A 25,192-nucleotide genomic window follows, 5' to 3' on the forward strand; every position below is an offset into this window, starting at 1 on the left:
TGGAGAGGGAAGAAACGGAAAGACCGGATGCTGGACGAAGTAGGGAGATGGAGACTCCACGTGTTTCCGTGCTCAGCCTTCAGAGGGGTAGGCTCTCATGTGTTCCCAGCCCCCGCTACCACCACCACTTCCACTGCCCTTTTAGCTCACCTTGGTGATTTTTCTGCCCCAGGTGTAAATGGTTTGTGATATTAGACAAGGGTGGGTGGTGTGGAATGAGGAAATTGACTCATTTGTGATTTTTAAGTTCTCTAGGGGGGCTCAGCAGAACTAATGGGGGGGCACCCAGATCTTCACAGGCAGCTCTGGCCCCAGCCCAGTGCCCACTCTGATCTGTTAACCCCTTGGCGTCTGTGAAGCTGCGGTGAAGAAGGGGTCCCCTAGTCTGCTTCTGTGCCCACAGCCTCCTCCTCCAGCTTGGATTAGTCTAGAGAAGAACGTGCCAGTTAGGGCACGGGCTCACCCCAGCTTGGCAGCGAGGGTTGGGGGAGGGAAGAGGTGCCTATGTGCCTCTGTGGGTGGGCTCAGAGGAAATGGGTCACTGCAGAGGCCAGGGGACAGGTTGCTGAATGGCACTGGGGTGAGCTCCCCACCCGTCTGCCCTCCACCAGACGGCCAGGCCCACACTTGGCCCAGAATGAAGTTTTCCGCTGACGGCTGGGGCCCAGCCTCACCTGAACTCGCTTCCCATCACCTGAGCTGGCCTGGGTGTGCCGCCCTCGCCTTTCCTGGAAAGGTGTGGACCATTCCTGTGGTGCCCTCCCAGCTCCCTGAGGTCTGGCTGCTGGAGCCAGCCGGGACGGGACGCACTCTGCAGTTCAAAGTGAGCCGCAGGAGAGCGTTCTGTCCGCTGGGCGCCCGAGGCGGGGCTGCGTGTGTTTGCCCGTGCCGCCTCTGCCTCCTGGAGTTCTCACAACCACCCTCCGTAGCCGTGGTGTGTTTCCCATCTCACAGATGAGGAAGCTGAGGATCAGGGAGGGTAGTTGACTCGCCCTAGCTCACTCGGCTGGGAAGTGATTAGGAAGGGCAGGCTGTGAACCTGGAGTCTTGTTGCCCCGGAGTCTCTGGGACTTTCTCCCCAGAAGCCCTGACGGCTGCCCGTGGAGCCTTGATGACTTGGCCCGGGCTGCTTCCACTTTCCTGCAGGGCTGGGGCCCCAGAACCCCTGTCTCTGATCTTCTCTGATCACAGAGGAAGTGAAAAATCTGTGAGTCAGTCCCTCTGCCAGTGACTTCAGCTTGGCTTTCCTCTCCCCAGTAAGCCGGGCTTTGTCAGCCCCTTTCCTGTGGGTCTGTGTCATCATGAGCTGCTGGGGAGGCAGGGCACTGGCCCTGAGTGTCCCTGAGTGGGGGCCGACTTTGAAGTTGTCCATCCCCTCCCCCCCAGTGGCATGCTGAGACGTCTTGTCCATCACGTGGTCACAGCGGTGGCTCCTCAGGAATGCCTGGAGACCACATCTGGCTGGGGCTGGTGCTGCCCCCTCCCCCTCCTGGCCACTGGCCTCCCACGTGTGCTCCGTCTGTTAAGATGGTGGCCCAGGCTGCAGATTGCAGCGGCAGTGTCGTTTGTGGAGTCATTTCCTCTCTCTGCCCTTATTGTCCAACATCCCTGCATCCCCTCCCCATCTGGAGGGCTGTGGGAAGTGGGAGAGGGAAGCTTTCTCCCCCTGCCTGCTTCCTGCCCTGGCTGTCTCTCCCCCTGGCCGGGCCTGGCCTGGTCTCTCCCTGGAGAGGCTCCGGAGCCAGCGAGGGGGTGGGGCTGAGTGGGGAGCTGGTGCTGGGAACTCAGCCCCGTGAGCCCCCAGGCTGGGGGTGGGGGGCAGAGCAGACAGAAGATGATCCTTCCGGGCAGAAGGGGCCCTGGATGGGGAAGGAGCGAGCTTGGAGGGCTGAGGAGTGGTTGCAGTTTGGATTAGTTCGTTCGTTTGTTCATTCATTCATTCAACAAACCCATACAGCAACTATTTGACTCCTTACCAAGTGCAGGTGAGTTGAGGGTGCAGGAATACAGCAGTGAGGGTAGAACTAGGCATTACCAGCAGTTGTGTGGACTGGCAGAAGGGCTGGTGGATTGGCTGGTGGAAGGGCTCGACCCCCAGCTGTAGACGGACCTCCTCTCATGACTTGCGTGATGGCCCCTCCTCTGTGCCTGTTTTCTGCCCTAGTACAGGCCTCTCACCCACGTTTCCTCCGTGTCCCGACAGGCCAGGGCACAGGGCACACGACCTCCGGAGACGGGCGCTGCAGGGCTTCCCCGTGCTGTCGGCCCACACTTGCAAGTTCCCCGAAGTGGACTCCCTGGCCAGAGGCCCTCCAGGAAGGCCTTTGCCCTTGTTCAGCCCGCCCCTGCCCCCACATGTGGGGCACATCCAGCGGTGCCCCAGGGGTTTCCGGAGAGGCTGTGGGTTGGCCCCTTCTTCCTTGGGATCCTGATTTCACATTCATTTCAAGGCTCCCAGCAGTGGGGGTTGTGAGTCCTGGTCACCAGAGAGATTGGAGTGACTGAATCTCAGGGACCAGTAAATGCACCCGGATGTCTGCCAAGCCAGAACTGGCCAGTGTCTGTCAGAGAGTGTAGGAGCAGAATGGTTTTGCTTGAGTGTCCCTGGGGTGTGTTAGGCTGCAATCTTTCTCACTGGGAAATGGAGGCAGATGCTGGGGGAGGGGAGCCAGCCTTTCACCCCCTTCCTTGGCAGCTCTGGCTTGGGCCGGCAGAGTGGAGGGCACTCTGCCACCCACGCCCTGCGTAGCCCTGGGCCTCAGTATCCTTATCTGTACACTCAGAGGTTGGGCAAGGGGAACCCTGGTCCTCGTCAGCTTTCACTTTGGGAGATTCTCCGAGTGTCAGTTTCCTCCTGTAAAGTAGAAACAGCCTCCCTTTCCCGGCTATGTGATCTTGGCTAATGGTTATGGGCTTGAGCTTTATCAGTAGTACGGAGTTAGCTAGTCATTGTACCTACAGGTTACTGCATAACTCATTTAAACGAGCTCACGCATGCGAAGGCCCTAAGAACTGAGCCTGACGCACTGTGACACTTGGGTCATGTTAGAGGTTCTGTGAGAGTTATTCTCATCCTCCTCCCCATCCTTATCCATCCTGCCTGCTTAGGGGGCTGCTCTGACTTCATGGATGGAGAATGCTTTGCGTAGCCGGCACATGGGTGAGACTTGCTCTAGGTCTGCCTGCGGGTAGGGCAGAAATTGGAAGGACCTGGGCCACCAGCAGATCCAGGCCTGGGGCCTGAGTACCCTTAGGAGTTGGAGAGGATAGAGAACGGCCTGTTGCTGTCCCGGGCATGGTGGCTGGCTGTTCCAGTGACAGCCGTGCATGGGTGAGACTCCACCTCCAAGAGCCCGGAAGAGGGGACCCTGAGGCCTGGCTGCCTCAGGTGGGGGCTTGGAGCCGAGGAGGGAAAACAGTGGAAATGGCTGCGGGAAGGGTGGGTCTTTGGAGGAGGGGAGACATCTGAAACTGGCCTGGGAGAATGCATAGGATTTCAGAAGGCAGAGAAGGAGGGAGGGACAGGGAGATTGAGTTGCCTCTCAGCCTGTTTCCTCATCTGCAAAGTGGGGATGGCGCTGAGGGGCGGGCTAAGTGATACGTTGTGTTTTATGTGAATATGAATGCCTAACATGGTGACCCCAATCCAGAAGGTGGCCAATAAACGTCCTTCCTCTCCTTTCCCTTACCCAACACGTTAAGAGAGAAGAATTTGGACGTTTATGAGCTGGTGGGTAGGGGTGGCTCTAAGTGACTCAGGCCATCTAGGCCCTGGCTCGAGTTGTCTCTGTGCTCTGGGCCTTCATTTCCCCACCTGTAAAATGGGGAGGGTTTTTTCTATGTGACTTCCTTTGCTGAGCAGTATGTCAGGCAACAGAATTGGGACCTTGAAGGTTAAACGGCATGCCCTCCACCAGCCCCTGACCCCATAGTAGGTATGTCCCCTTCCTTCATAGTGGCCTCTGGCCTTCATAGTGGCCTCTGGCTCCTGCTTGCCTTCCTGCTGCCCCTCTTTGCTGTTGATGCTGGTCCCTCTGCCTGAAACACCCATCCTGCTGAAACCTTACCCCTGTGGGCTGATCCAGGTCCAGGGAGACGACTGAGCCTGGGAAGCGAGTGTTGAAATTTCACTGCCCACAACTTGGTGGACCAGTTCTCGGTTAAGCTGTGTGTTCCCTCCTCCTGGGCCGAGGCGCAGTGAAGGCGGGGTGTCTGGGACATTAAGAAGCACATCACCTGTCGTCATCCTTTCGCCCCCGTCAGCCAGACCAGCTGAAGGGCAAAGCTGTTCTGCACCGTCAACACCAGAGCTGGCAGAGCCAGGTTTTCCTGCCGCTCTGGGAGGCGCGTCGGTGTGGGCTGTGGATTCGGTCCACCAGGCCAGCTGCTATCTGCACGCTGGGGTCTGTGCTCTGTCTTCTGAGACCAGGAGTGCCGGCTGCCCAGCCAGCCTGCCTCTGGAAACAAAAGGCCCGTGAAATCATCCCTGCAAGTTTGTCTGCTGGGGTTCAGCCAAGAATTACTAGCAAGGCATGGGGCCGCTGCGAGTGCCCCTGTGCGGGGCAGCTCATTAGAAATGCAGCGTGTCCACCCCTCCCAGACCTGCTGGATCTGGGTCTGCATCTGAGCAAGACCCCTGGGTGATTGCCACGCTTGTCACAATTTGAGCAGGGGTGAGGCGTCCGTCCCAGCCCTGCTTGCTCGCTGTGTGACCTTAGACAAGTTACCTCACCTCTCTGAACCTCTGTTCTCTCAGCTGCAAAATGGGTTTGGGAGAAAATTCTTTCTTGAGGGAGTTAATAATTCACATGAGCGCTGATAAGATGTGTGCAAGGCACTGAGCCCAGGGTGTGCGTGGCACCCAGATGCGCTCACCCATCAATGCTGCTTCTGTGTCTGGAGAGCCTAAAGACATGGCTCGGTTTCTCACTCTGGGTTGACTTTGGGCAAGTCATTTTCCTTCTCTGGGCCTCATTTTCCCCATCTGTACAATGGGTCTGTTGAGCCTTGCCCCAACTTCCTCATGAGAATGTTGCTGAAAGGAAAAGCGATGGGGGGGCTGGGCCTCATCCCCGGGAGCCTGGGGACTGGGTGTGTGTGTGTGGGGGGGGACTTAGACACCCCTGGGCACTTTCATCTTCACCCCTCGCTGCCCGCTACTCAGCTGCTCCTGCTCTTGCTGTAAGACGCAGTAGCGGGGCCAGGCCCTCCCTCGCACCTGCTCTGCTGAGTGGCTTTGGAATCGAATTCTCTGCCCCCACTCAGAGCAGTGTGGCCAGGAGAGATGATTCAGCTTGAGCCCTGTGTGCTGGCTCTTGGCCTCTCTTGAGGGAAGCCCTGGATGCCCCATGCTACCGGGCGGGGTGAGGGCAGTCTGGGAACTTCTCCCCACCTGGGATTTCTGTCCCCCACATTGGGCCCAGGGCTGAACTCTGGCCTGGACTGTGACATACTGGGTGACCTTACAAATTCCTGGCATACTGTGGGACTCGGTTTCTCTATCTGTACAATGAGTGTGTTGACCCTCCTTCATCCCTGGCAGAGGCCCTCGCCCGGCCCCCTGCCCTCTAGGCTCTGCCTGTGCTCCAAGGCAGATCTAGGCCTGGCTGCCAATGTCAGGGACTGGTAATGACCGAAGGAAATGGGAGAGGGAGGTGCGAGTGTGTTTGTGTGTGTCCTCCGGGAGCTCTGGCCGGGCCGTCTCGTCTTGTGTGGGAGAGAGGAGGAATTTTCCTCTGTGTGTGCAAACAGTGTCCTTTTTCTCTTGTTTCCAAAAGCTGGTGACGTAACCCGCTCTTCCTCCATTCCTCCTCTCTGGCCTATTTTTAGCCGGCCGCGACAGCATCCTAAAGGCTTCCAGACCTGCCCGCTCTGAGGCCATGTAGGGAGGCGGCAGCGGGGTGAGGAGGGAGAGAAGCTCATCTATCTGCCCCAGGATGGAGAGGGGAAAGGAACCTGCCCCTGTCTGCCTCTGGGGTGGGAGAGGGTTCTGGGTGGGGGGACGGGTTGGCGCTCTGATGGTTCCTCAGTCCACGAAGGAGCCCAGCAGGGTCACAGGTACTCAATCTGGAGCCTAAAGACCTGAGTTTGAGTCTTGGCCCCACCTGTTCTCACCCTACTTGGACACCTGAGTCGGTGCCTTGCTTTCTTCGCCTGTAACGCAGGGATGACGGAGGCACAGAGGCTGGAGGGTAGTTATCAGGATCGAATTATGTCATATGGATGGGTGCTTGTTATAAAGTAAACACCCTGCAAAGGTGAGCTGGTTGTTACGGTAATTATACTGGTTATCACCTCATCCGCCCTCCAGTGATTGCTGGGCTATATATATACTATTGGGCTCCGTGTACCTGTTCCTCTCAGTCACTTCCTGTCCAGCTTCAACCAGCATGCGCACGCACCACATAACACACATAAAGCCCCTGGGACAGGGCCTGGCGTGAAGTAAGTGCTAACTGAGAGCTGTATTTATTAGTTTTTGTTTTAATGTTATAAATCAGACTTGGGTATGAAGTCGAGCCCGCTCACTAACTAGCTGTGTGTCTTTGGGCGGGACATTTAACTTCTCTAAGCCTCCGTGTCCTCATCTGTAAGACAGGGATGGTAATAGCTACGGAGGAGGTGTCTGTGTTGGTCAGGGTAGGCTGGCTGCAGGTCCTTGGACTCTGAGAAGGCAATAGTGAGCACAGTGAACGTGTATTTGTTGCGGGTGCAAAGAGCAGCTGGAGCGTGGTGCTGACTGCAGCCACAGGAGGGGCAGAAGCATTTGCACAGCACTTTACAGTTTGCGTGAAGGGGCAATGGCCCCCTCTGACCACCTGTCCTTTTTGGCTCTTACAGATGGGAGGAGGAGCTTGCCAAGCGCATGAACCTGCAGACCATGGTGGACACGCTGCAGGAGGTAAGAGCCTGCAGAGGCCAGGTCAGGAGAGGCTCGTGGGAGGACCGTGCGGCCAGGGGGCAAAGCCAGGGGCAGTTTCCGGCACAGCCCCTACTCTGTGATACCTCCTGCTCCCTCAGTCTTTCCTTGGTGGAGCCAAGAGGCCTCTTCTGCATCTCCTGCTTTGGAGCTAGGAAGGGACCAGCACAGCGTTGCAGAAAATCTCGGGTACAGGAGTTGGGAAGTCTGAGCCCCGGTACAGGAGTTGGGAAGTCTGGGAGTCCTGCTGCCGCCCTGGCTTGTAGAGTGGCTTTGGGCTACTGGCTCCCTTCTCCCACCTCTTCTCTCCACCGAAGGTTTGGACTGGGTGGTGTCTAAGCCTCCCTCCCCCAGCTCGCAGGAACTACGTGGAGCTGAATACCTTGAAGAGGGTGGTGGTGGGCATGTCACCATGGGGTTGCCCAGCCCTAGCGGGTTCTCTACAGTGGGCGTGAGGACCTTCCTTGCTATTCTGGCTTGGCACCTCTGTGTTCTGGGCCATGCACTTACCTGCTTTCTGGGTACTCTGGATAACAAACTGCACCTTCCTGGCTTCTCTTCTTCTCAGTTAAATGGGTGCAAGAATAGTGATCCCAGGAGAAGGCATGGAAAGCTCTTTCAAATATTTTTAAAAATGGCTTTCTGATATTTAAAGCATTTATCATCTAACACAGTTAGAGACAGGCCCTGGACGTTTTGCTCAGTGGATGGAGCGTCAACCTTGCATGCAGAAGTCCCGGGTTTGGATCCCTGGTCAGGGCACACAGAAGAAGCAATCACCTGCTTCTCTTCCCCTCCCTCTCCCCCTCCCTTTTCTCTCTCTTCCTCTCTCACAGCCAGTGGCTCAATTGTTTTGAGCATTGGCTCTAGGCACTGAGGATAGCTCAGTTGGTCCAAGTATCAGCCTCAGGCACTAAGGATAGCTCTGTTGATTCTAGCATCAGCCCCAGATGGGGGTTGCTGGCTGGATCCCAGTTGGGGTGCATGTGGGAATCTGTCTCTCTATCTCCCTTCCTCTTCCTTCCTCTCACTTAAAAGATAAAAAAATTTAGAAGAAAATGAAGTTAGAAACATATTAAAATATCAATACGTGGGGAAGGGGGTGAACATTCCCCATTTTTATAATAGAAGTGCTTTTTACTTTATAAGCATAACATTTTCATGCTCAAATATTTGGAAAGGTGAGAACAGCTCAGAGAAGAAAATGAAACGTTCCTCCAGCTCTGCCCCTCCATCGTTGACATATTGTTGTGAGACCTGCTTGTCTTTTCAGTGCAAACACACACATACCCTGGGTGTGTACATTCGGGTAGGTTGATGCACATGACCTTGCCATTTTGGAGACCAGAGATGGTCAAATGTTGGCAATTTCATGTGAATCAACCTAATATTTTAACCTGTTGGGATCACTTGTTGCATTGACCTGCTCTCTTTCTCTTACTTGTCTGCGTGGGTTTTTCCATGATGTAAATATTCCTCTGAGAAGTGTTTTAAGCTGAGTGGTGGGAAGCCAGGCCGGGCCAAGGTCTCTTGCACCGTTTCCCCAGCCATCAGGTGCCTAGCCTGCTTGAGCCCTAGTGTCCGGTCCCTCCTACTGCTCAGATGCCCAGTCCTCCTAAACTCTTCCCATCTCCATCTCCTCCAGGCAGCGCAGGAGGCTGAAGCCATCCAGGAGGAGATGAACGAGAAGATCGAGAGGCTGAAGGCCGAGTTGGTGGTGTTTAAGGGGCTCATGAGTGACGTAAGTGCCACTGGCCGCCGCACCCAGGTGTCATGACCTCTCCCCACACCCATTGTGCAAAATGCTTCATTCACTCCGAGGCTCCAGAGCTCGGCTTCTAGTTAGAGTCCTGGCTGGCTGCGTTTGATTGACCGAGAGGATGATGGATGCATCAGAGACCAGGCGCCCTCCTCCTGCCCCCGCCCACTTCCGCTTCCCTTGGTCTGAGTAGAGATGCATTAATCTGCCGCTTAACCCATCCCTCCCTCCCCGGGACTCCTCGGATAGTCTGTGTGTTGGCTCCAACTCTGCCCCAGCTCACCATGACGCGGCCAGTGGTGGCCTTGGGCCTTGGAGTCTGGGGTGGCCAGTGGTGGCCTTGGGCTCGGTGTCTGGGCACAGGTTGAGGGAGGCCCTGTGCCAGCCCGAGCCGCTCCCCAGGCCAGTGGCCTTCAGCAGGGTTGCTCTGCACAGTCGGGGAAGGCCCGTGTGTGCAGCCTTTTGAAGATCAGAACCCTTCCGAGTAACCGTGGGCGAGGGGAGCTGGTGGCAGCCAGGGCCTCCTTCCTGCTGGGGACCTAGGTTCCTTCCAGCAGTGGGCAGTATGCAGGGAGAGCTGCCAGAGAGGAGAAGGAGCCCGCTCACGGGTGACTTAGCCTGGTGTGGCTGGCCCTGAGGGGCGTGAATCTGGGTGTGGCTCCAGGTGGAGGCCACTTGTCTTCCCCTCCCAGGGTCCAGGAGGACCCCTGTCCTGGGCAGACGCCCGCTGTCAGCCATGGGAGGAATCCTGAAGAGGAAGAGCCGCCTGGCAGGCACCTCGTGTGGGAGACCGCTGGGCACGCTGGGTGGGAGAGAAGGGAAGTTTTTCAGTGGCAGGAGCTGCCTTTGTTTTTTCTTTGCTCAAACAAAATGCACACTGACACCGTCCACTGAGAGGATGCCTTCCAGCCCTTTGGGAGCCCGGCAGACACAGCCTCACATTGTCCACTTGGCCTCACATTGTCCACTCGGCGCCAGAGCCTTTAGCTCCCATGGCCTCCCCACCCCACCCCACCCCACCCTGAACAGCGCTGGCCCAACCCTTCACACCCAGGAAAAGCTCAAGGTCCCCCTCAGACTCTGGGGCCTCTCACCTGACATCTAGGGTCTCCCTCCCGTCCCTGTCCAGCAGGGGCCTGGGAGCAATGCCCCCCACCCCATGCTTGCTCCGTCCCTCGCTCATGTAACCCCTGCTGTCCTCCCTGCAGCCCATGACAGACCTGGACACAAAGATCCAAGAAAAGGCCATGAAGGTGGACATGGACATCTGTCGCCGAATCGATATCACGGCCAAGCTGTGCGATGTCGCACAGCAGCGGAACTCGGAAGACGTGTCCAAGATCTTCCAGGTGACTAGGGCCACCCTGTTCACCAGCCGCCACTCCCACCGGCCACTGCCGCCCTCCCAGAGAGCCCTGGCCTTAGCCGTTGCTGGCCAACACCTATTTGCATCACGTCCCACCCCCTTCCACCCCTCCCCCCAGAGTTAGCATGGCCTCCCCAGGAGAACACAGAATCAGGGACGCATAGGCTCATAGGCTGGTCCACCTCCGTCCTCATGGCTGATGGCTCCGTCCTGTGGCTGAGAGGACCACTCACCGAGGAAATGGCAGACCTGGGACTAGACAGCAGGTCTCCTGACCCTACAGGGCTTCGTCCACCTGCCCATGTTGAGTTCGCTAACCAGCTTCCTGCCTCTTCCTCGGGGTGCCAGAACTGGGCACCGGCAGGGAGCCTGGCCAGGCTGTGCGTGTACAGGGCGAGCTCCGAGCCCTGGCAGATGGGCCTCAGAACCCCAAGGACCAGCTGCTGGCCTCTGACTGTTTCCCATTCCCACTGAAGAGGTGCCCAGTCTCCCTCCCTTCCCCTCTCAAATAGCAAGTGGGTGTGACCTGAGAAGAGGTGGTGGGTTCCCCCTGCCAGCCAGCCGCTGTCCTCGGGGGAGGGTGTGAAGGCTTTTCCAGCTGCCTGAAGGGCACATGTCATTCTCCAAAGGCTGCTTCTTGAGTCTGGGCTGTGGTTTGGCTTCTGCTTGAGCCCAGGGCAATACGGTGTGTTGTTACTTTAAGTGTGTGACTTTGGCTGTAGCCAGGTGAGATAGGGGCTTCCAGAGGTCCTCTGCCTACCTCTGGGCCTTCTCACTGCCTCTCTGCTGGACAGCAGGGGGGAACCATGTCAGCCTTTGTTTGGTTTGCTCATGTCTTGTCTGCTTGGAGTGGAGGAAGCTCGGTGAGCCTGGGGCTGCCCGCCTGTTTCCTCTGCATGTGAGCAGGAGGGTTCCGGGAAGCATGGAGTCACCTGCGCCTCCATGAGGGCTTCTCCCTCTCTCTGGCTGGTGCTGAGACATCCCGGGTGACTCTGTACCCCAGTCCAGCTCACTCCTCTCCCCAAATCTTATGGTTGCTTCTCTGGTGAAGGGGTGAGCTGAACCGGCCCAACCACCAGGTCAGGGAAGGGGCCATGCGGTCTGTGTCCTTCCTCCTGCATGTCTCCCCGCTCATGCTTCCTGCTAACGCCGCCTGCTTCTTAGAGGACCTGTGCATCTCCCCTGGCAGTGGCTGGCCGCAGCCACGCTCCATCTGTCCTATGAGAGGCTGGCTCCCTTCCCAGCCTGTCCCCACCCTCCTTCCCCGCGGAGCCTCCCAGTTACCTTTGATCTCTTCCTTTCCGGCTCAGGTGGTCCCCAAAAAGAAAGAGCGTAAGGTGACTTCGGACGATGACATCTCTGAGCAGGACGGGGAGGTGAACCGGTTCTCGGATGATGAGGTCAGCTCTATGAACATCACAGATGAGATGAAACGCATGTTTAACCAGCTGTGAGTATTCCCGCTGCCCCAGCTGTGGGGTTCCTCTGTTTCCCCATATCGCTAAGGCAGGGGTGGCACACTTGGTACCCTGGGCTGAAAATAGCCCACAGGTGTGTTTTTGTTTGGCCATCATAATGAACCAACTTTGCATTTATCTTTAACATTTATAATTTGGGAAGTTCCACATTTTCAGAAAGGACCAAACGGTAGTGGTGGTTGTCTCTGTGTGGAAGTCCTGACTGAGCCTTAGACTCACTGTCACTAGTTTTTCTTGTGGTGCAATGGCGGAGCTGAGCCACACACCTGCCCATCATGCTGGCCAACCCCCTCCGTCTGGAGGATGCTTTACGGCTGTGACTTCTTTGACTCCAGACCCTCGACCCAGGAGGTGGGGTTATCACTCCCCTTTTGTAGATGCGGCAATTGAGACTCAGGGAAAGCAGCCTGGCCGTGACCATTCCACTAATATTTGGAACCAGGTCCATCTGCCTGCCTGTGTTCTCTCACTTTGAGATGCTGCCCGGGTTAGTGGCAGAATGTGGGCTGGACATGGTCAGGGGTGGGTTGGAGCCAGCTTGTACCAGCTCGTGAGAGCTGACTGTGTATGTCTGCCCACTCCAGGTGCAGTGATGGCACAGTAGTAGCTTAAAATTTGCCAGGGTGGGAAAATGGCGAATGCTACCCGTCAGGACTGTCTCCCTGACTCCCTCCACCGCAGCGGAGAGCTGGTTTACCTGAAGCTCACTGTAGAGACTCATCGGGGCAGAGGCGTTGTGGGCTTGGGCTGTCCAGGTCTATGCTCCTGACCCTGACCCTGACCCGGCTGGAACTCAGTCTGCACAGCACTCCACAGTGGGGGAGGGCAGGGAGGCAGAGGCGCCCTGGGGTGCACTGGATGACTTGCTTAAGGGCCTAGAGTCAAAGGGCAGGCTGGGGTTGGGGCTGGGGCTCTGGAGTCACCGTTCCCCTGCCAGTGACATGTTCCTGCCCGCTCTCTCTGGAGTCCCTTGTAGTTGGGCGCCTGAACCCTGAGAACTCAGCTTTTCCCCACAACTCGTCCCCCCCAACATCACCCCACCCCTCCTGCATTCAAGTCTCAGGGCTGAGCTAGCTTTCTGACTGGATGCCTCTCCCCTGAGGCCCTGGGTTTCTACCAGCAGGGCTGGGTCTGCGACCTTGGCTCTGATGGCCATCTCAAAACCCCCCAGAACCCCTTCTGAGAGGGCGCGCTCTTCTTCGCAGATCCTTTGACATCACAGTCGTTACTGAAGTCAGGGCCGAGGGACTCTCCTAAGGCTTCCTATAAAGCTCTGGGGCTGGCTTAGCATGACAGGGTCCAAAGATCATTCTTCCCAGGCCCTTCTTGTGCAAATGGGGAAACTGAGGCTCAGCGAGGGATGTGCCAGGAGCTGGGACGAAGCCTGCCCCCGACTAGTGGTCCAGTGCTGCCCTGGTCCCTTTGCCACGGAGCCAGGCCCCTCAGGAAGGCAGGCGGGTGTGGGCAGCATTGGGGTGCGTTCACCCCATACTTCCCGGACTCGCGGCTCCCCTGAAGGAGAGCCTAGGTGGGGCTGCGTCTTGGGGATTGCCATTTGAAGGTGACAGGGAGATTTTAAGACTCTGGATTCCTCTTTGACATGAGAATCTCATATTCTCATCTTTTGCTGTCAAGAGGGACTTTGGGAGAGAGCCCTTGGTCGGTTCCAGGTTTTCTGAACATTGCTCTGGGCACTCCTGAGCCTAAGGCAAGATTGTATGCCCCCCTCAGACCCAGGCTGTGGTCATTTGGTGGAATTAAAGAGTTTCTCTGAAGAAATTATTGTCCTCATTTTCATAAAGTAACCAGGGAATCCTTAGGCTGCCCAGGAATGGGTGAGCCAAAAGGGACAGTCCCAAGAGCCCAGTGGGGTGGGGTGCTCTGTGCAATTAGATTGATTGGGTGGCGAATGTGCCTAAGCTAAAAAAATCCACTGATCACCCCTCCACCCTTGCCATTCTTCCCGAGGCCATGCTGACCCCACCCTAGGTGGAGCCTGGCCCCTCCCGCTGACATCTCCATTTGTGGAGACCCAAGCCAGAGACTGCGCCAGGCCAGCCCCACTTTGAATAATGCATCCTAACTGGGCTGTTTTGTTTTGATCAAAATCTGTTGCTTGGGCTTCGAACCAAGGAGAAGGGGAAGAATTTGCTACTTTCTCTGTACAGTGGCCAGCTCTCCTTCTCAGCCCCACCCTCCAGATCTGTAGGGAGGGGAGGGGGGTGTCTCCTCTTCCCAGCCCTTTCTCTGGTCCATCTTCCTGTCCTTTCTGGCTGCCTATTCCTCAGTGGAGGTTTCCTTCAGATCCCAGGCCCTGGGAAGGAAGTGAAGTCAGCAGCTGAGTATGGGATGTGGTGTTCGTGGACCTCAGGGACTTGTCTGAAGCGAGTCCAGCCTGGTGGCCCCTCCCCCTGCAGCTCTGGCCCCAGCGCTGCTCCCTGGACGCACAGAAGTCATAGGCTCTGGCGTGAATGGCTTTTTGGAGATGAATCTGGCTCCAGGGGGTGCTCTAGGCATTTCTCCTCCCCTCACCAGAAATTCGTCTTGGGCCCTGCCCTGTGGCCCCCAGCCTGGACTATTTTTGGAAGACTGGGGAAATCCAGAGAGGAGTTGAGGGAGTGAGAGGGAGGGGAACCCAGATTGGGGATCTGGAGACTCATGACCCATCTCCTTTTTGGCTGATTCGCAGGGTCAAGTGATTTAACTCTTGTTCGTATCAGCCTTGTCATCTGATTAGTGGATGTGTTGGGCTGAATGAGTTTTTAAGGTCCCCTCCAGTTGGGGTGACCATGCATCTTCAGAAACCCCTCCGTCCCAGGCAAACCCCTATGGTCTGTCACCCTACTTCCAGTTCTAGTGAATGAGGGGAGCCCCCAAATCACCCAGGCTTCAAATTCCCATCTGATTTTCAGCATGCATTGTTCTAGAAGTCCACCTGATCCGTCTGAGCCACTGTGGAGTGGAAATAACGATCCTGCTCGTCTCATAGGATTGTTTGGGGATAGAACAAATCGCATTTCAATATGTGCTTAGAAGCCAGCCTACGCCGGCACCTTAGGAGCGCTGGGCGGGTGTTGGTGGGGAGGAATGAGCTATAGGAAACGGAAAGATCTGGCTTTCTGCCCGTTTGTGTTACAGTGTGACTCTGGACAAGTGAGTTGTTTTCTCTGCGCTGCACTTGCCTCACCTGTAGAAGGAGACTCATCCTAGCAACCATTCCGAGTTGCAGAGCTTGCACACAGCTCCTCCCGCACTTGCACCAAGTTAGGAGCTCCGGCAATGAGCTAGTGAATGAAAAAGTTAATGACGATGAGACGTGGGAGGAAAATGCCTTTTGTCTCCATTGATAATAAAGCCTGACATCCTCAAAACACACATTTAAGACTGTAGGAAGATTACATAAAAACAGTCTGCATTTTCAAAGTGTTCTATGCCACGGACATGGTGCATGTCCCCTTTGCCACCACCCCTGTCCGTTTGGAGGGCTGCCTTGTAGGAACATGGCCATTGGGGCAGCGCCCCTGTCTCTCTCCCGTCCTGGCCCCTGGAGCCTGGCTCCTGTCCACTCATGCCCTCCCATATCGCCCCATAGGCGGGAGACTTTTGATTTCGACGACGACTGTGACAGCCTGACATGGGAAGAGAATGAGGACACGCTGCTGCTCTGGGAGGACTTCACCAACTGCAACCCGACCATCGACCTGCAGGGCGAGGTGAGCGTTGGGAGGTGGGGGCGGGGGGCACCTCTTTCAGTGACCCCTCCTCCCTCTCCTCTCCTGGTAGTCCCTACCACTCAGCTAAATTGTCCCCTTTGCTCTGTTTCCCCAGCAAGAGGAAAACTTGGGCAACTTGATCCATGAGACGGAGTCCTTCTTCAAGACGAGAGACAAGGAATACCAGGAAACGATAGGCCAGATCGAGGTGAGGGCTCGGGCTGTGCTGCCCCCTAGCGGAGCTCCCTGAGGTCACATGGTCGAGACTCCTGGGGACCAAGTGGCAGCCACATGCGCAGGGGCTAAGTGGGGGGGCGAGGTAGCCACAGACTTGAGAGTCAGGAGGCCTACCAATTCCCTGCCTGGCTCTTGGAAAGCCATACCCCTCTTAGGGCCTCAGTTTCCTAATCTGTAAAATGGGGAGGGGGGCGGCGGGTGATCTCTATCTGTCTCAGAGAGGTATTTTTTAGTTACTCAGCTCAGGTAGTGATCCAAAAATAATGAGAGCTGACACTTGCATGATATCAAGTGATGCTAGGCACTGAGTGAGCCCTTTAAAAGTACACCCTCCCTCGTCTGCGTACCCTAGCATAGACCTAGAGCAGCGGTTCTCAACCTGTGGGTCGCGACCCCGGCGGGGGTCAAACGACCAAAACACAGGGGTCGCCTAGGTCGCGACCCACAGGTTGAGAACCACTATATAATAAAATATGTATTTCCGATGGCTTTAGGCGACCTCTGTGTTTTGGTCATTCGACCCCCGCCGGGGTCGCGACCCACAGGTTGAGAACCGCTGACCTAGAGGTACCTAGGTGTCCTGGGCAGTAGGTACTGAGCATCCTGTTTTACAGAGGAGGACGTGAGGTTAAAAGAGACCCAATGACTTGCCCAAGGCCTCCAGCCAGCAAATGGCCTTCGAGCCCAGCCGTTGGCCCACAAGCCTGTGTACTTGGCCATGTCTATTAGCGAGAGTCTTCGCTACTGTCATCCTGGAGAGAGCAGTGCCTCTCCTGGGATGTACGGTGTTGGTATAGGAGGAGGGTCAGAAATGTGAGAGATGTGAGGGCTTTTCTAATCAACACCAAGGAAAGGAGTACAGAGATGCTGGGCGGAGTGGATTGGCAGAACCAGGTGGGCTCCTCGGGGAAGCTGGCCTTGCGGTTGCTAAGCAACCACTCCCCTTTCACCGAAGCAGCTCGAGAGGCCATGGACCAGTGTGCAGAGAGTGGAGGCCAAGGCAGGGCCCTGCGGACGCGGCGTCCAGGGGTGGCCTTGATGCTGCCACCGCTCAGGGCGTGAGGAGGGAATTACTGAGGGGTTTGCTATGAGGATGCCTTGGCTGCACGCTTATCCCACATTGGTCCCTCTCAGTTGGAGCTGGCCACAGCCAAGAGCGACATGAACCGACACTTGCATGAATACATGGAGATGTGCAGCATGAAGCGTGGCCTGGACGTGCAGATGGAGACCTGCCGCCGGCTCATCAAAGGCTCTGCGGACAGGTACCTGGCCCTATCCTCCCTGGGGTTTCAGCAGTTGGATTCTTGGGGGGAATTTGTGGGGCTGCAACTTACAAGCCTGGCCTGTTTCATCTGCTCAGCCCACATGGCCATCCATCCATCCAGTTATCCAATGAATATTAGCCACCTACCTACTAAGTAATAGGTGACTTACCTATCCAATCTCAGGTGCAAGCACTCCCTGCTCTGTGCAAGGTCATGGGGATACAGAGATGAACACAGTAGTCACAGCCCCTGCCCTCATGGAGTTTACACCCCACTTTCTTAAGAATTGGGGAGTGGAGGAGGTGGGCAGGACATGCCTCTCCACCATGGCTGATGGGGCTCCCGCTTGTCCATAGAAAGCAATTTCACGTCCTTTCCCATAATCCAACTCAGGGCCGGGTCGGTCAGGCCTCGTTTATTGCTGGGGACACCAAAATAAAGACAGACCCTGCCTTTAAGGAACATGCCACCTTGTTGGGGAGACAGCCATGCTAATAATAAAATGGGATCATTCATATAAAGTGCTTGGCATGAAGCACAAATAAATGTCCATTGTAATGGTTTCTTATTGTGACTGTACTCCTGCAGGCTGTGGGTCAGGCTGTAGAAGAGGCAGGGGCAGCTCTGTGGAAAGCTGTGTGGAGGGCCCTCGGCCCAGCATGTCCTACCTTTAGCTCACTGAGTCCCCCATAACCCACTGTCATTGTCTCCCTTGTTCAGATGGAGGAGTGGAAGCTTAGGTGGTTAAAGAGTTTGCCCAAAGTCCCCCAGCTCATCAGTGACAGAGCCAAAATTTGAACCACTATTTGGTATTGCCTCCCATTGAGCGCTGAGTTCATTGAGGTTTACTGAGCACATACTATGTGCCCTGATTTGTGTTAGGTGGTTTAAGGGTAAGAAGCAAGCTTGATCCATGGTCTCTTCTCCCATGGAGGAGAGAAGGTACAGGAGGTCCCAAGTGGTCTGAAGGCCACATTCAATTTGTGAGCTTAGGAGAGTCTAAGGACAGCAGAGTGAGGGCTGGGCTGCAGGGCAGGATCCCCGTCTGGGTTAGATCTTACAGTGGCTGCTCATCCCTTCAGGAGTCCCCTCAGGGGTCCTCAGGCTGCCCTCTGACCATCCCCATTGTCTCGTGCCTTCCAGGAACTCACCGTCCCCCAGCTCTGTGGCCAGCAGCGACTCAGGAAGTACAGACGAGATCCAGGATGAGTTTGAACGGGAAGCAGATGTGGAGCCCATGGTCAGCTGATGACTGAGGCCCCCCAGGCCTGGGTGGCCTTGGTGACGGGGCCTCTGCCCCTCTCCCCATGAGGACAGGAAGATTCCTCGGAGTGGGGCTTGTGTCCTCACCACATGGGCTTCCTCTGCCCTTTCTCTGGAGGACCCAAGGGACTGCTGCTTCCTCCCTCCCTCCACCCACCATCAACCAGTGCCCCCCTCTACCCACCGCCCCAAGGAATGGTGCTGTCAATTTCTATTCTCCACATTACAAATGCAGACTTCTGTCCAGATGATGCAGTGTTAACCAGTGCCTTTTCCCTTAAGCTGAGCCACTTTGAGCTCCAAAGAATTATTCCTAGCAGGTGTTTTTATACAAAACTAAGGCGAGGGCAGGGCCCCGGTATGGTATATTGTGGTTTTCTACCCTCCCACCTGCTCCTCTGATTGGCCATAACCCATGCCCTCCCTCCTCTGCTGGCCAGTGCTGACCAAGTTGGGCTTGGGGTGGTCCACCTCCACCCTGGACGGAGCTGTCTCCCCTTGCAAACTTTCCATGCGGGGGTGGAGAGGGGACCTCCCAAGGGTTTTTCACTTACTGAAAGGGAAAAAGATGGAAGGAGGGAGGGAAGACAAATTTTTATGTTCTATTTGGATCAAGTGGCAAAGTGGAGGGACAAGGCACTGTGGGGGAAGGTGGAGCCTCACTGTGTTTAAACTACTATGCAAAAAACAAAACAAAACAAAAAAAAGCGGCTTGCCTTATATTTAGTGGAAGTTAGGACCTCTCTCAGGCTCCCAGCTTTCACGTGGAGCTGGGAGGGAGGTTAAAGCGAGGGCGATGTCTCACAGCCTCGGAGGGGTTTGGTCAAGGTCAGTCAGGAGGCCCGAGTCCTGCAAGGCCCTTGGCCACCTGACTGCTTTCTTGGGACCTCTGTGGGTTTTGGGAGGGGGGTCTTTTATTGCCCTGATGACTTGATGTTTTCCCTCTATTTCCAGCCAACTATAGGGGTTGTAGATCTGTAATTTCTCTGTGAGAAAGTCTGAAGGGAGCCAGGCCTGGTATCACCCTTCCACAGTGGAGCTGGGAGAGGCCTGCCCGCTGCCAGCTTGGCTCTCCACTGTGCCCCAGGAGCCCACTGCCTGGCCACTGGCAGGCAGTGGAAAGGGAAGAGGAGGGAGGCAATGAGGGCTGCTGGCAGATTGGAGGTGGCGGGAGTCGGCGCTCAAGTGAGAACCGTCCTTTTTTGACATAGACAAGCTTCTGTGCATACTTCACTTGACCGACCAGTTGGGGAGTTAATTGAGCCAGTACCTCCCCAAGACTTGAGTGGACCTGCGTTGTAGGGCGCTGTGTTGAGGCCACCCGCCAAATCTCAGTGTGGAGCCAGCTGACCAGGCTTTGCTATTTTTTTTTTTTTTTAAATTCTTTTTTTTACCCACTCCTACGGGTATGATTGTCGGTTTTGTTTTTGTTGGCCCAGCAGCTCCCCCTGGATGTCAAAGGAGAACACTGTACCCAAGGACCAGAATGCCTTAGCACCCACTGCTTCTGTCTAGAGGCAGAGTAGGGGTTCAGGCTTTGAGTAGGTTGTGGCCCCCAGTCGTTTCTTCCCAGGGTACCAACCACCTTTAAGGGCCTTCTTTCTGTTCTGTTTTCCCACCTGTTTTTCAGTCTTAAAACCATTGTATATAATATTCACAATATATATATATATATACAGTATATATGGAGAGAGAGAGAGAGAGAGAATGTTAGTGACAGTATGTTATTTTTATTTATCAGAACTTGGTGGTCTTTTTCATTTTTTTCTAATTTTTGTTGCCATTGTTGTTGGGGTAACCTCGTTCTGTTCCCTGTGCCAGTCTGGCTGAGGCTCCCGTGCCCAGCATCTCTTATTAGCTACAGTCCCTCGGTAGGTACGGGAGGCAGACGGATTCAGAGGAGAGACAGCCCTGTCGTCCTCCCCAAAAACCCTTGCTCTAAAGGTTACAGGGTTCAAACATACCTGATTATTATTGCCGTAACTGTTATTATTGATTTAGTTTAGCTTTATTTTAACCAAAGGTTATCAGAGCCAGTTGGGCTTGGACCTCAGCTGCTAAAAGGTTTTCCGTTTCCAGGGGGGGCGGGGGGGGCAGGGGAATGGCCGCCCTGCAGGCCTCTGCTGTCTGGGGCTGAGGGGGGCATCGAATGGTGTGGTTGGGCAGGCAGAGTGGAAGCCAGGCCTGGGTTGTTCTTCATGGTGGTGGGAGGGTGGCAGACCTACCTTTAGAATTGAGGCAGTAAGGCAACAGTGTACTTTGAGAGTAACTAAGGTGACCCTGGTGGTGGACATCCAGTGGTATTATTTTTGCTTTCCCCTTTGTAGACATAGGATATTTGTCACTGGGGCCTTGGGAGCTCTGAATTTGCCCAAGGAGTATGGAAATGGCAGGAGCCCGAGACAGGCACTGGCTGAGAAGTTCCTTCCCGCTGGTTTTCAGTAGCTACTTTCTCCTGGGGAGCAAGGATTTGGGGGCCGGTGGATGAGGGGGATAGCGATGATGTGGCCACACTGCTTCCCGGGCAGGGTCCTGGGTCTTGGCCTGGCTGCTTCCCTTCCCTCCACGTTCTGTTTTGAGTTAGTTGCCAGTGGGCCTTGCTCTCACCATGAGCCCACAGCTTGCCAAGAAGGACCCCGGGGCTCACTAAGGCAACGCCAGGTCCAGATGTGACACACTGGTCTGTCCTCTGTAGAGCTGTGTACATACTTAATTTTGGTTTTTCTATTGCTAAGCCCAGTGTCATATTGACATTGGTATTTTAGATTGTTTTCAGATGGGCTCTCCTGTGCTGCCCTCTCCCACTCTCCTATTTTGGGGGGGTTTTATCAAAAGAGAGGATTGGGAAGGAGCAGAGAGAGTAATTCCTTTTGGTTCCCTGGTTATGGAATACATGCACACACACACACACACACACACTCCTCTGAGACTCTGAACAGGGGAAAATGTTGTCGGCAAGTGAACACGTTTCGTTTTCTTGTGGCTATATGTCTTTAGGTCTTTGAAGGGCCAGTCCATCTCAGACTTAGCTCTGTGGGTGCAGCTCAGATGATTTAGGGAGATTCAAACCACTTTGGCTTAGGATGCCGGAGAGGGTACGGGAGAGGGGAAAATATAAGGTGTAACTTAAACTAAATGTAATCTATTTATAAAGCAAGAGACTTTCATCTATTTTTATGAAAGGAAAGGTTTTTTAATCTAGGGTAGGCAGTTGTGGCAGCCCAGCATTTTTCTGTGGATACGATGCATGTTGCTGCTGGAGTTAATATAGTCGGTACCCCCACCCTGTCCCCCCTGTCCTCACCTCCTCCTCACCTACACCTCAGTGGTGGCAGCAGAGCATAGGCCCCACCTACCCCCCCCCTTTCCCTGTTGCCTGATTCCTCAGTTCCTGGGTCCTTGGAAGTCTTAGTGGGGCGGGCACTTGTGGGAGTGGGTGGGCAGTGGGGAATTCAGAACTGAGGTGGGTGGGGGGAGGGAGAGGGGGCACTAGAAGGGGACAAGCTCTGCTTCTAGGGTCTCTTCTAATTAGTTACTTGAACTATGTTAAGATCCATTTCCAGGTGAGCTGTGTTTGGGAGAATGTGGTTGCAATGAGGCTGTTGTCCAGAGACCACACGGCTTCCTTGGGACCTGGAACCCAGAGGGCTCTAGTTGTTAGGCAGCTGAAGTGGGGTGGAAATGCCATGAGATGCCCACAGCCCTGGCTGTGCCCACTGCCTGGGCTGTCAATCTTGATGTGCCCCTCCAGGGTCCTGGATGGGGGATTGGGGTGCTGGGGGCTTCCTCTGACCCGCATCCTCCACCTTGAGACTCCAAGCTCTGCTTCTAGAAGGGTACTCTCCTAGAGTAGGAAGTCTGGAGGTGACTGGTGGGTATAAAGGCAGATTCTTTCTGGAAAGGAATTTTCCATGGATGGAATATTTTCAGGCTCAGGGTGGGCTGTATGTTCGTCTTAGGTAAATCCCTCACATTCCCGCTGCTGAGCCCTCAAAAAAATGAGGCAAAGGCACCCCCTACCCCCAGGACCTGTTCATGGACATTTTAGCATCTACGTGATTTTTAATCCCATCCAGGGAGAGTTTCTATCCTGTAGTCCCATCCCACCTCACTGTTGCTGTTTGTCTGCCAGCTGGGTCTAGTATCAAGGGGAAGGGGGGTTTATACTCATTGAAAGACTACTGATTCTACCGGGAAACCAACCTGTTTACTGTACTGTTGTAAATATCATGCCCTTTATATCCTGTATATTGGCTTCTTTTAAATAAAGTGAAATGTCTTAGAATCGGTGGTGCACTTTTTTTTTTAAACTGAGGATAAAGTAGTAATGGGGAGGGGGAAGAGGACTGAGGTTTACATAAACACTAATACAAACTAGCCAATTAGTGATAAAACAGGGAAATTTCACACCACCTGTTACATTTGTATCTCACAATAAAATCTTGATAAGTAGGGAAAGCAGGGTTGATTATCCACATTTTACAAGAGGGGAAGTGAGAGTCACAGAGATCTCAGGTTGAGTAACTGGCAGAGTATGGTTTGGAACTGAGGTCCAGTTAATCACAAAACCCCCATTTCTTAAACTTCCTCCCAGTGCCCACGAGAGGCCACCTCCCAGGCTCTGGATCTGACATGGTCCAATGTTCTAGCTGCTTCTTGTGAGTGCCCAAATTCAGGGAGACACTGTCCCATATTAACTAGGCCCCCAGACTAGGGTTTTTTTCAAGGATGAAGAGAAACAACCACAATCAATGCCAGTTCACCTTTTGCCACATCCAAGACTTAGGCTTGTTGTAGTTTCTTTTCCCTCCCCCACTCCCACCTGTTGATGTTGCCTGAAGGAAGGGTTGCACGAGATAAAGTGGGGGGCTTTATTACCCCCACCTTATAGACAGGGTTATGTATTTTGCCAATACCATGGGGAAGGACCACTATCAGCTTTGGAATTGACCCCTAAGCAGGTTCTTGGACCACGCTGCTGTTGAAGATAAAAACATAAATTTGAAGAAAGTGTAAGAAAAGCTGTAATAGTACTTTAGGAAGAGAACTGAAATTTTGATCTGGGGGCGGGGTGTGTGTGTGTGAAGATAAATCGCAGGAGCACCTGGTTCAGCGGCCAGAGGTTTTGAAGGAAAAACGAGGCATAGACCTGCTCGACTTTCAAGAAATCAGGCTGCTTTATCTAAGCGCCAGGCACCGGGAAGCGCGCAGGGTCGGCAGGCTCATCCCAAGGTCTGCACCCCTAGGGGAGAGGCAGGGGGATGGCCGCGGTGCGACCCTACGACCCTACGGGGAAGAGGAAGGGTATTCATAGGTCAAGGGCCGCCCAGGCTGTCGGGCGGGAGCCAGCTGCCACACCTGATGCGCAGACCCGCGGTCCTTACGCCCCACCACGCACGTGCCCCATTCCCGCTCTCTCATTGGCTCTTTCAGCCCCCCACTGCGATATAACCGCCCCTCTGATTGGGTCAGGAGCTTCCATTTGTCACTCTGATTGGGCGATGGGGCTCACGCCCTCTCGGACCCTCCGAAGGCAATGGGATCATACCATATAAGAGTGGAGGGGGAAACGTGTGTATTTCAAGGCTTCCTTTTTGTATCCTTGCCCCATGTCACATAATAACCTCTATTATGCACTTCAAAAAAATTACTTTATTGAAATCGTTAAATATAGCAGTATTTTGCTTGACCCTGACTCGGGGGACGGCCGGGGTGACCCTGGACACCCCTTTTTCCGAGGTTTGCGATTCGAGGGGGGGGGGGTAGAGCCTTTTGGCTGAGCCCTGGGTGGATCGTCCCATCTCCCGCTCCAGCAGCCGCAGGAGATGCTGCTGCCGCCCGCGCTTCCCCGCGCCCTGCTGGCCCGCACCTGGACTGGGGCCAGGTGAGTGAGCACAGGGCCTGGAGGGGGCCCTAGCGACGCTGCTGGCCCGGGGTCCCGGGAGTCACTGGGCGTCTTCCGCGCAGGACTCTCTCCCGGCCGGACCGTCGCCGAGTTCCCAGGGGCTCCCCTCCGGCGGGGTCGCTTCCTCCAGTGCCTCCCGCCCTACCCCACCTAGGCCTTCCTCTCACTGCGACACTTCTGTCTCCTTTCTACAGCGAGAGGACCCCCTTCCCGAATCCCGCGGCCGGTTGGGTTGCCTGGGTGCTCTCTCGGCTCCCACGCTCGGAAAGTAGCCTCCTCTTCGCTTGTCTTGTTCCTAACACGGATCTTTTCAATGTGCCCACTCCCAGGGTGCGCTGGCTTCCCCCTAGGGCACGTCTGTTTTTAGCACACCACACTCGCCCCTCCGCTCCCTCGGTCTCACACTCAGGACCCTCCTCTGGGATTCCCTGAGCCTTCCCTCTCCTCTCTCTACCGGGATTTCTACCTCTCTTTTCCTCCCTCCCCCCCTTTTTCATGTTATGTTGGGCGGAAAAGGGACTCCTTTCTTGTGGTAAGTGGAATAATATTTATGGAGTCCTTATAATGTGCCAAACGCTGTGCTAGGCTTTATCGTAATTATCGAACGAGTTAATATTATACATTAGAGTGCATTGAACAGTGGCAGGCACATAGGCAATGCCCAGTTATTATGAGCAACATTATCACTTTTGTTTAAACTTCTGTGCGGTAAATATTATTGTTTCCAATTACAGACGAAGTAGTCAAGGTGTAAGTTCAGAGTGGAGGTGCTCTGGAAACCCAGATTTGCAAACCCGCACAGTGTGGTTTTGGGTTCCTAGACCCTTGCTCACTCAATGACAAGTTCTCGGAGCCCCTTCCTGCTGTGGGGTGGGGTGGGGTGTGACACAGACCCTGCCTCTGTTTCTGTAGGTCTCCCTTTCCGAGCTGGGCAGCCCCTGCCCTCAGTTTGAGTTTTGTTTGCCTGACCCCTAGCACTGTGACTAGCTATGTCTCCTTTGCTGAGCTAGGCCCTTTCTGAGTTAATCAGTATCCCAAGAGATGGCACAGAGGTGCCCTGGGCAGGGGTGAGTTTCAACACTGCTGTGTGTCCTCTATGGGTGGGGGTGGGCTAGGGAAGGGGACGGGAAGAGGACATGGGAGAGAAGGGCTCCTGGGCAAGCCAAGGTTGGGGCCACACTTGCCACACCCTGTGCCTGCACTCTGAGACCACCCCTCTCAGACTCCAGATGGAAGTCCCATAGATTTCCTTGTTTACTGAGTACCTACCATGTACAGGTGCTG

The 25,192-nt window shown here is 54.9% G+C and overlaps 2 protein-coding genes across 3 annotated transcripts in view; both read left to right on the forward strand.

The window, feature by feature from the left end:
- The window catches only part of IFFO2 (intermediate filament family orphan 2), a 46,352-nt gene extending 26,983 nt beyond the window's left edge, over positions 1–19,369 (forward strand). Inside the window, exons 2-9 of one of the 2 annotated variants that reach the window (XM_066270286.1) lie at positions 6,841–6,901; positions 8,565–8,660; positions 9,887–10,027; positions 11,355–11,494; positions 15,115–15,235; positions 15,351–15,443; positions 16,607–16,737; positions 17,884–19,369. In XM_066270286.1, the coding sequence (XP_066126383.1) occupies positions 6,841–6,901; positions 8,565–8,660; positions 9,887–10,027; positions 11,355–11,494; positions 15,115–15,235; positions 15,351–15,443; positions 16,607–16,737; positions 17,884–17,989 (889 nt within the window). In that variant the 3' untranslated portion in view covers positions 17,990–19,369. The remainder of the gene's footprint in view (positions 1–6,840; positions 6,902–8,564; positions 8,661–9,886; positions 10,028–11,354; positions 11,495–15,114; positions 15,236–15,350; positions 15,444–16,606; positions 16,738–17,883) is intronic. The other variant, XM_066270289.1, reaches the window with a different exon arrangement.
- Positions 19,370–23,739: 4,370 nt separating this feature from the next.
- ALDH4A1 (aldehyde dehydrogenase 4 family member A1) overlaps positions 23,740–25,192 on the forward strand; it is a 28,840-nt gene continuing 27,387 nt past the window's right edge. The window contains exon 1 of the mRNA XM_066270291.1: positions 23,740–23,887. Within this exon, the coding sequence (XP_066126388.1) occupies positions 23,829–23,887 (59 nt within the window). The 5' untranslated portion in view covers positions 23,740–23,828. The remainder of the gene's footprint in view (positions 23,888–25,192) is intronic.

This window comes from Saccopteryx bilineata, chromosome 3 (assembly GCF_036850765.1).
Source record: "Saccopteryx bilineata isolate mSacBil1 chromosome 3, mSacBil1_pri_phased_curated, whole genome shotgun sequence".
In the NCBI taxonomy this organism is placed as follows: domain Eukaryota; kingdom Metazoa; phylum Chordata; class Mammalia; order Chiroptera; family Emballonuridae; genus Saccopteryx; species Saccopteryx bilineata.